This window comes from Pseudoliparis swirei, chromosome 5 (assembly GCF_029220125.1).
Source record: "Pseudoliparis swirei isolate HS2019 ecotype Mariana Trench chromosome 5, NWPU_hadal_v1, whole genome shotgun sequence".
Classification (NCBI taxonomy): domain Eukaryota; kingdom Metazoa; phylum Chordata; class Actinopteri; order Perciformes; family Liparidae; genus Pseudoliparis; species Pseudoliparis swirei.
In genome coordinates, this window is record NC_079392.1 from 10,290,174 (window position 1) to 10,300,659 (window position 10,486).

At 39.5% G+C, this 10,486-nt stretch overlaps 1 protein-coding gene across 1 annotated transcript; it reads right to left on the reverse strand.

Annotated features, from left to right (window-relative positions):
- Nucleotides 1–506: 506 nt before the first annotated feature.
- Nucleotides 507–7,915, reverse strand: rgs5a (regulator of G protein signaling 5a). Its single transcript, XM_056415350.1, has 5 exons — nt 7,819–7,915; nt 7,045–7,158; nt 6,128–6,189; nt 3,370–3,536; nt 507–2,577 (listed from the first exon to the last, which is right to left on the reverse strand). Exons 1-5 carry the CDS (start codon nt 7,860–7,862, stop codon nt 2,413–2,415), a joined length of 552 nt encoding a protein of 183 aa, XP_056271325.1. The 5' UTR covers nt 7,863–7,915; the 3' UTR covers nt 507–2,412.
- Between the last annotated feature and the right edge of the window lie 2,571 nt (nt 7,916–10,486).

Below are 10,486 nucleotides of genomic sequence, written 5' to 3' on the forward strand. Positions count from 1 at the left end.
CAATGTGACGCAAATACTGACCCATGGTGTCACACTCGTCCACTGATCAACAGATGCTGCCTGCAAGTAAATATGGACAATACATGATTTGAACAACTTTAAAAACTTTACTTTGCAAATGTTTTAAATGGAAGGAAATGCACTCGACACATTTTCTAAGCCTCAATGCGTTTTCCGAGTTTCACTGAATGTAAACCAAACTTTTGTTTCAAAGAAGACCCCACATGGCACTACTTTTTATGTTTTTCCAATATGAAATTTCTTAATTATGTGGCATCTGCATTGTTCTCCGCTTTCTGTGTATGTTGTAGTTTTGAAAACTCATCGTGTGCTTTACGTATTTACAAATTAGGAATAAGGATCTAATCAACAAACAAAGTGACGATTGAGAGTCAGGTGTTTCCTCTTTTATAACAGTGAGAATATCCTGTGAATCGTCCTTGCCTGTTCTCCATTCCTGTAATCAGGGGTTCCATTGTTGTATTTAAGAATAACTTGGACACAAGTGGTTGTAAATAGTTGATATTTACAGGTAAAAATAAATACATCTTCAGGAATTGTATGCATATATATATATTTATATGATAGACTCCAGAGGTTACATGCAAAACGACATCAAATGATGCTCAGCACTGTTTACGTCCTTATGGATGTTTCTGTTCGGTGGTTGTTGACCTGTGGGACATTTAGGGTTATGACACCAGACTGGCTAATCTGTGCCGTAACGGACCATTGCCAATGCCGTTTAAAATTTGAATATCTCTCTCAGATTTGATTTAGATATGTTGATTGTTCCAATGCCCTTTTGTTAGTAACAAGTTATAAGACATGCAACTCCTGATCAAGATGTTTCTTTTGTTTTTCACCTTGGATTAGTTGAGTAATAGGAAACAAAAAGGACGTATACAATGCTGACTATCTAGATAACAATATCATTGTGTTGGTTCGTACATATGCTTTTTTCTATATATAAAAGCTTTAAAGAGTAAATATAATCACACTAAATGATTGCTACATTCATGTAGAGTGTACATTTCGGGGACAAACATTGCACACCAACAACACATCCACCATCGCATCCATCTGTGCCCAGTCAGGTGAACCAATGTTCTAACAGCATGTAGTGAATAATAACTTGTGGTTTTAAGTGTTTACCCAAACAATAAAAGAGAAGTGCACATGTCAGATTTATCAACTGCGACTGTTTTGTGTCTGGTTGCAGTGCTCTTTCCTTAGATTTCCCTTTTGACTTTAAATTTGAGCTTGATGGCTTCTAACTCAAAGACAACCGTAACATTATTTTCAATATCCATTATTTGCATTGTTTTCTGTTCCAAAACTGCAAGATCTGTCCCCAAGGTGTTCACTAGTGTATAAGCACTCAACCCAGATCTGGACCTTTTTAGTCTTGTGACGCTCACACACCACTTTGGTAACATCACATGGGAAAAAGAGCTTTCTGGGTTAAAACCGCTGTTCTGTTCACTTGTCTCGTTTCCAGATTCCCTCCTACTTGATTTTCCCATCTTAGCAACCTGCAGTTTGGTGGTAGCCAAGGAGCTCGACGCCTGAACGGGCCTGCGCTATTCTCAGGGATTCTCCCAGGATTCATCTCAACCAAAAGGGGACTTTGGTGAATATCCAAAATGAGATGAATGTTCGAGAGTTGAAGAGACAAAAGGAGAGTTCTGTGGTAACCATTATTTGTGCATTGATGCTAGAAGAGAATTAATTAAAAACAGCCAGAGTTCCAAAATGTTTTTCTCTCATGGACAGAAACTGTTACAGTCATATCCTTTTTAAGCACTGAACTAATATCTCTAAGGCTGTCAGAATAAGATCTCTGCATCAAAGGATTTTATTGTTTTAAAATATCTGTATATTTAAAAAAGGTACGTCTTTTTGTGGTCAAGAAATTTGACAAATTGCAAATGTTTTTTTTACATTTATGAGTATTGAGTTGAACATGTTGTATTGAAACACATTGCCGTTTTTTTTATGAGTCTCTTGACCCTGTGTGTACACGTGTCATGTCTGTACTTCTTGTGAGGTTATGATGGGAGCCCCTCACTTCTTTAAGAGGAGAGGGAATACATGTTGTTAGTAGAAGGTCCTCACTGGTTCAGGAGTTCAAGAACGTGCATGTGTGTGTTTGGGGACATGTGTGTTGGTTGGGAGGGAGGCTTATTTCAAAAGCCAGTCTTACTCTTCAAAGTATACTTTGGATGTATCATTTTCTCACCCTGTTTTGGATATTTTGTCAAAATTAAAGCCTCTATTTCTCGAGCTGTACTTACAAAAAGGTAATTAATCAAATAAAAGTGTTTATTGTTATTTCCATATTAAGTAAGCTGTTTTAAACCTCCCACCCCACCCACCCAGCCACACCATCTCTTCAGACTCTGCTCTGACTTAGTTGGCCAGCAGCTCCTGGTACTGCTCAGACCGAAGGAAACGACCAAAGGAGTCTTTCTCCATCAGGGCGAAGATCCTCTTCTGGGCCAGGTCAAAGGTGGTAGAAGAGAGATCCACCAGGTTTCTCAGGGTCACGTCCTTGGTGAAGTGATCAATGTTGACCTGTGGTGGGAGAGAAACTAAATCAAGTCCTGTTTGCCCGGAAATTCTCGATACTTATAAGTAGTTTAAAGCAGTTGGAGAAAATGTGCCAAAGGTGTGTGTGTGATTATCCTTGTGCTCTTCCTTGGTTTGAAGAGTCTGAGAACATTCTCTGTCAGTAACCTCATCCGTTTACACTTCAGCGCGCCTGTATTTCTCCTCTCTCCACTCATTCATCTGATAGATACATGTATGCACAATTGTTATACAGGCAGCTTTCTCTCCAGCATTTCATTTTCTCTTCTCTTATATTTTGACTTTGCTCTTTAGATGGCTTCTCAGGAGTGAAAAGGTGCCTAAATAAAGCCTATATTACTCATCTTAGTCTGCTGAGAGAATTCTCTTTGCCTACATAACGAGGGTAATAAAGCAAGAATCGATATTCTTTAAAAACGTTTGTTATGTTTGTTAAAATTCTCTTGACAACCCAACATCATGCTTTGAATGCTTTGAGAAAATAACATCTGGTATCTATGTCGCAGGACTGTAATAATCCTGTCAATAATTTAATTTATTCATAATTTGGCGACTTTCTCGCTAAATTTAGCAACTTTTGGAGCTAGTGCTGCCGGCTACTTTCATGGAGAAGAGTCGGCATTGGACTGGGGCTTTTAGGTTCGATATTGTTTCTCAAGTCTAAAAGCCCTAGTTTTAAAGTGAAAGCTCATAATTGAAACCTCACTACTTGATGCACTCTGTCTATTCCATGACCATGTGGTGTTACAAATGGTCAAAGTCTCAGGAGTCACTGACCTCCCTGGGTCCCTCAGACTGGATGAAGTCTTCATAGATCTTCTTGGCCTTGGTGGCCATTTTGGCAGGGTTCTTGGTCTTCTTGAAGTCCTCGCAGGTCATCCAGAACTCAACGTTCTCGTCACTGAACTCGGACTGCAGGAAGCTACGGAAAGCAGCCAGACCATCTAATGGAGAAAGGAGAGGAGGGGTGTAAAATAGAGAGAGAGAGATGTATTAACAGGCTGTATAATAGAATATAGAACAAGTGATTATTTAAGGCCCTTTTCATGAACACATTCAGTAAATATGCTGGTAAATCTGAACAAGCCTCTGAGATGGAGGCTGTTAATATAAGCACTGGAATTATATATTTAAGTAATGAAATTGTTGAGACACTTATGCTTGTCAGACTGCGTTCATATACTTATTAAGACTTCAAGGACGAAATACATCAGTGATGCAGCTTGTGAAGTGAGAACGTTTTTTTAGTCACACGGTGACCCTGCTGCCTTGAGCAAATGACCACATGAGCGTCTTTTGTCTCTTTACCAAAACTCTCTCAATGGACCCAGATTAGGAAAAAGTGGATGTTTTATGAGACATAAGGCAGTGAAAACATCCACGGGCTTCTTTCAAACTTCACACATAGTTGTAGACAGAAAAAAAAAAATGCCTTTCAGAAATGTCATAAACAGTGACCAAAATATAAAAAGTATTCTTTGAACTCTTGTGAAAGCACAGTGGTTTTTTCCAAGATAAAGGTCCATAATTAGATAAGAAACAACCACTCATTATTGTGGTTCAATATAATGTCTGCAAAGGTCCCATTGTCTCCACCAACATGTGTTGCAGTAGATAAGCGGTTTGCTGCGGCCTCAGCATTTTATCTGCAATCTAAATGGCTAGTTTGGTTCAAAATAGTCACAATCAAGCTGCAGCTCTTATTTTGAGGGCACACGAGAGAGAAGCATGCACTCACAGGCACTGCAATATTTCACTTTTATATCTGTTGAATGAAGTTCATGATTAAAAGCTGAACTTAAAAAATTAGATTAATTTATTTCCGAGTGCTATGTTCTTCATCAGAGAGCATTCACACATTACTTATGTCCTGTTGCATAATATACATTGCGTGATGCAATTTTTCCCTGGAGGGCAAAGGAGGGAGGGTGGTTCTGCATTTGAGAGGAAATAACTCGCACACAATCCCATGGGAATTAACAAAGTGAGGAGCCACAAAGAATAATGTTAATGCATACGCTCAAGTAGATAAATAATCACGGCACGGCAGTTTGCGAGACCCCGTGCAATAAATCAACTCTGGCGGAATCATTTAGAGCTCTCCCTGGAGATTTTAACCACAACACTCAGAACCTCCATGGACACGCACACACACACACACACACGCACACACACAGGCGCATAGTGCGCATCCACGTAGGCATATAAACACACATCTCTCTGCCCTGGACTGAACAGAAGGAGTCACTTAGAACAGCCTTTTACCCCCCATTGAGCTCTGGAGAGGAAGCGCTCGTCTCTTTCTATACAGAACATCAGCTGTGTGTAACATCTGGAGGTGGATGTGCCGGGGCAACTTAAGTGACTTATTAGCAGGAGAGTTTACACGTACCGCTAAATACGTTTAACCATTAGAGTTAATCATCAGCTGGCTCTCAGGCGCTGTGTGCACTTTGGGAAGTAAACAGTAGAGACGCGTATGGTGTGTAAATGTCTTCCACTTAACACATACTGCTTTGAACTGTCTCCCTTAAATTCGGATTATGTCGCAGTTTGACACGAAACCAGTTCCTGGATAAATGTATCGAGTGTCAGATTAACACTGGTGCAAATAGTTGCAATGTCCAAAATGTAAACGAAGTATCGTTTGAAAAACAAAGGTCATTGTAACGGGTTTGAAGGACGGCTGTGCACGGAGCTAGAACATGTAGCCCGCGGGCAATATTTAAAAACATAGTTGAAAAATCACAGCTGCAGAAGATCAGCTCGGAAATCAGGGGTTTCCGGTAAGTGGGATCATGAGTGTATGGCCTCGAGGATATGATGAGCCGTTTTTGGTTGCTGGGAAATGTCAGGCGCCTCTGCACCCTGGAAAGTTGACCCGAGTGTATGCGTGCCGAATAAGGTTGGGCATTTAGATGTGCGTTTGAAATCTACCCTGGATAAATATCCCCACAAGCTATAGCACATGAGCTATATTGCTCTCATGGAAACCGATCCCTGCCGAGAGTACCTGTTTCGACAGCCTGCGAGACGGACACCAGACCTCCAAGGCGTGTTTTCTTCTTAAAGTTCCAGCTGTTACATAATCGGCTGGTATGAAATCATGGTGCTCTCTTTGTTTGGTTGGACGGACGTCAACAAAGTAACAGGACGACCTTAAAGTGTCTATTTGGGGATTTAAACGAGGATTCATATTGTGTGGAAATATACGAGTGATGTGGAAAAAGCTGGTTTGAATAAATAGCACCGTTATAGAGACATTTTCAAGATATGTGTGCTAACAAGCTACATGTGATATTTCTTTGAGTAAATGACTAAAAGCAATGTTTTCTGTCAGTTTAAAAAAAAATTTTTTAGAGCAAAGTTGCATTTGCATCTGAAGAATATATATAATACTTTAAAATGTTAAACAAGTTCCTTGATATTGTTATGCAGAGACAAGGTGTCGATTAAAGTTTGTCTTTTTTTTAATTGAGCTATGCACATTTCAAAAGATCAAAAGGGTGAGAGCGTAAGAGAGGGTAAAACCTACAGTTGTTGTTCAGCACTCGGTCCAGACCCTCACGCCACTGAGCCGCCTCCTCTGGAGCAGGCCTGCACACAAAATACCTCAGTTCAGTTCAGGAAAAACTGGTTCAGAGAATCGCCACAGTTTACAAATACAATGGACATCAGCATTAAGCACATCCTACTTTTGAAAAAGAGGTTAAAAAAAGAGAAGTTTTTTTCCCTTCAATAATCTTTTCCGAAAGTAAGAGTGATGAAAGCTCTGGAACCACACAGATGCATGAGGGGGCTCCTCTCTATAGGCCTCTACACAACCATGTGTTTATTGTCAGCAAACGTGATGCACTCGAAATAAACTCCACGGAGTAAGCTATGAATACAAATATGACGTGTTTTCCACTTTACCAGAACCAGGCTGCATCCTTTGATCGCCACTTTGATTTCTGTTGATTTAAGTCTAGAAAACATCCAGCTTGAATCCACCGTGTCCGGTGTCGCTACCGGGCCAGACATGGGGAGCATGGAGACATTCGGCTGCTTTAAACTAAATTACAATTATGATTATTTTTTTCACTAAACCAACTTTTGCCACAAAAGGACCATTACGTTTTAGAAGAAAAAGTAGCAGACTTTCCCTGACAGGAAAGCTATACAGGTGTGTGTGGTAGAGAAACAACAGGTTTAGTTCCATGTACGTCATATAAATACTCTGTAACCCAGTCTTTAAGGGGAATGCCTAATAAATGGAGGCTTTGTAGCATCAGACAGTGGCATCTGAGCCCAGTCGGCGTCTAGAAAGGTTGTAGAAGGTGCTTTGATCTCCGGATCTTGTCCCTGCTCGGCCTCTTTGCCATCAATGATCTGGTAAACTTCCCTCATCTCCACAGACATCAATCACAGAGGCACAGGGAGAGAGAGAGAGAGAGATAGAGAGAGACTCACTTCTGCTGCTTCTCCGGCTTCTTCTCGGTCTTCTCGGGGTAGGGGATGATGAGGTCGATGGCATTTTCTGGCTTCTGCAGTAAAATGCCCAATTTCGACTTGATCTCCTTGGCCCTGGATAACAGATAATAAGACGACTTGTGTGATAAAGTCTTTGTTTTAATTTCCTAGCCACAGGAGTAGTACTAATCTAGTCATGTTTATCTAAGCTTTCATAAAGGTATTGTATTTAATTTATACATATGTCAGGCTGATTCATGACATTCAGACCTACATTTGCTACAAAAAGGTTTCATGCTGTTTATGAAGGAGGAAGCAGAAAGGAAAAAGTAGTTACAGCTTAAAAACTAAATGGATATGTTGTTGTATATGAATTCCTGCACTTTTTTGCTGACTTAGTCCCGTCATATTCAGTACAACCATTAATTAAGTCATACATTTACTTTGCATAATGTGTTGCATTTTGACTGGTTAAAAAAGTTTTTCTGCAACTCTGCAGGTTTAGAAACTTCTCCGAGCGCCCTTTAATCTGCATGAAGCTATTGCAAAATATATATATTCTAAACTGTTTGAAGCTTTTCTTCAAGTTCAAAAAGGATTTTCACGAAAACAGCAATTAAGTTCAGAAAGTAGAAAATGAAGTTCATTCAGATGGAAACTCTTGTGTTTTAATATTAAATGTGGTGTAATGTATTAATTAATAATACATTACCTGAGTGAATTAGCCACTCAAATTGTAAAGTATAAAAGGTAAAGTGATGATGCAGTTCTCACCTATCCAGGCAGCTCTGGGGTAACGCAGCTAATCCTTTACACATTTTCCCGTGCTTTCAGTTGCAGTATTTAAAGAGTGAGTTCAGTCGTCTGTGAGTCTCAGAGTCCTTTTTGCTTTCTGACTGGGTGTTGCAGCTCATCGGGAGTTTTATAGGGACAGCCTTTGGGCTTAGGACCAATAGCTAAGCCAATCAGACTGGAATGTGTCGACAGCCAAGGAAGGGCGGGTTTTCAGAAAGGTCTGTTTGCTTTGAGCTTTCAATTAACCGAGAGGTCCAGGAACAGTTCGCAGGATGCAAAGATGACTGAATTTTCATTGTTATTATGATCTAAAGTTATTATATCTTTCTTTTCATGGTTTACTGCTTTCTGTACTTCAGTACTTCCTACTGACGTCACACTTTACAACTATCACTGCTCTAAGTAGCTCGCACTTACTAACATTTTGATGTTCAATATCAATATTTTCTTTGAACACCAAGGTGTCACCCTGGATGAGAAATATTACAATATTACCAATGCTGGAATTTATTTACAAAAAGTAGTAATCACAAACTTTGCTATGATAGATAATGAGATAATTGAGTGATGGAGAACCGGTAGGACCATATATGCTGTATGTATATTGTTTTCTACGCCTTTCTTCTGAGATCTAATATTTATTTACGTCAATATGTTGTTTGAGAATTTTTTATGGCCAGTTTGCTATATTTACTGTTCATTTGATTTTTTATTATTGTTCTGCTTTTAATTGTTTGTTACACATTTGATAGAAATAAATATACAATTGTTAAATTTCACTAGCGGCCAGATGGTGCGCCGCTTTAAATACTGCTGCCGCAAGGAATTCTGGGATGGCATTATCTCCTTTCCTTAAGTAAAGGATGGTCCCGTCTATCCTCTGCTGCAGAAGATAAGAAAGAAAGCATTGAAACACCTTTAGCGAATTCAACCGGCTCTTATCATGGCTGCCACACAGATACATCTGGGTCATTTAAAAAAGATTCTCGACTGCAGCCATGTTCTGAGGGAATATTAATTCCACCTATAAAATATTGACCGAGTCACAAAATGCAGATCCAGAACATTGATAAGGTTAAGCGACTTTTACCGTTATCGGTAGGCTGTCACGGGATGCTTCGACACAGAGTCACATGGCGGTATTTCCTTAGCTAACACAAAAAGTCTTACCGGTTCCCAAAAGGCAGGTTGGTACGCATTGCAGATTACAAACAAACACAAGGGTGCTATTAACATGGCACTAAAACTGGCGTTTTCTGAATACATTGTCACACCAACAAACAGAGCCCTTATAATTGACAAGGTTAAGCGACTTTTACCATTATCGGTAGGCTATGCCACGGGATGCTACGACACAGAGTCACATGGCGGTATTTCCTTAGCTAACGCAAAAAGTCTTACCGGTTCCCAAAAGGCAGGTTGGTACGCATTGCAGATTACAAACAAACACAAGTCTGTGAAGCAACTAAGGCAACGGACGAACTGTGGAAAGATAAGGCGAACACAGAGGGAAAGGAGGGAGCTAACGAGGGAGAGGTGACAGCAGGCTGAGGAGCAACAGGTGAAACTCATTAGGGACAATCAGATGGGAGAAAACAAACAAAGGCAGAAAGTAAAACAAGTCACACAAAGAGAGGACACAAACTATAACAGAACCACGACACCTCAAGCATAATTCTATTAACAAACAAGCAATTAGACTAACTAAAAATGAAGGTTGAACATCATTTTGACTATATAACAATATTCCCTGTGTGAGAGCTGATGTAGCTCAGCTTGTTAGAAAGCACAACATGTACCTATCTTTCAAGATATATAGTACACATGGTAGCCCACTGCATATACTTTATAGTACTATTTTTTGAAAAAACATACCAAAACGAAGTTAATATATATTCAAACATATATTCGTGAATTATTATACTGTTTCGTTGTGGTTTTCAACAAAACCAAGCCAACCCCACATTCCATCCTGTTTTGAAACAAGCTTTGTTCACTTGGCGTTTCATCTCACTGTATTTTCCTTTTTTTCGGTACTGTGTTGTGGGTCATGATTGATGATTGAGACTCATTCTGCCTCGAAGTAAAAGAACACACTACTCTAGTGATTTCTTACACAGTGTAACTGTATTACTTTCTAATACATCACTGTCCGAGTAGCTTTTCATTTTGGCAATAGATTAGTGGTCAAAACGAGTTGAGAACATTGAAAATAAACAATCCTCAAAATCTGCGAGTGAGGAGCCCCATGAGATTAATGTCCTGATATATAAGGCAGAACAGGAAAATGGAAAATTTGAATTCCACACAGTTTTACGAACACATTAATAAACATTCCTTGTTCCAAAGAACATCCAGATGACTTTAAAAAGGGTAGCCCATGCAGTGCCAATTATAAGGGCTCTGTTTGTTGGTGTGACAATGTATTCAGAAAACACAGATTTTTGTACCATGTTAATAACATCCTTATTCCAGCCACATAACAAAAGCCTGCCGGTTACATAAGTGCAGCACTTATCATGATTGACTGAAACACCAGGCTGTCTTGGTATCAGTGTTTTTATTTCAGGAGTAATGACACAACATGGTGCATAGTTAGCTGTTTGGATAAAAACAAATAAAATACCCAAAATTAAAGCAGATTCCT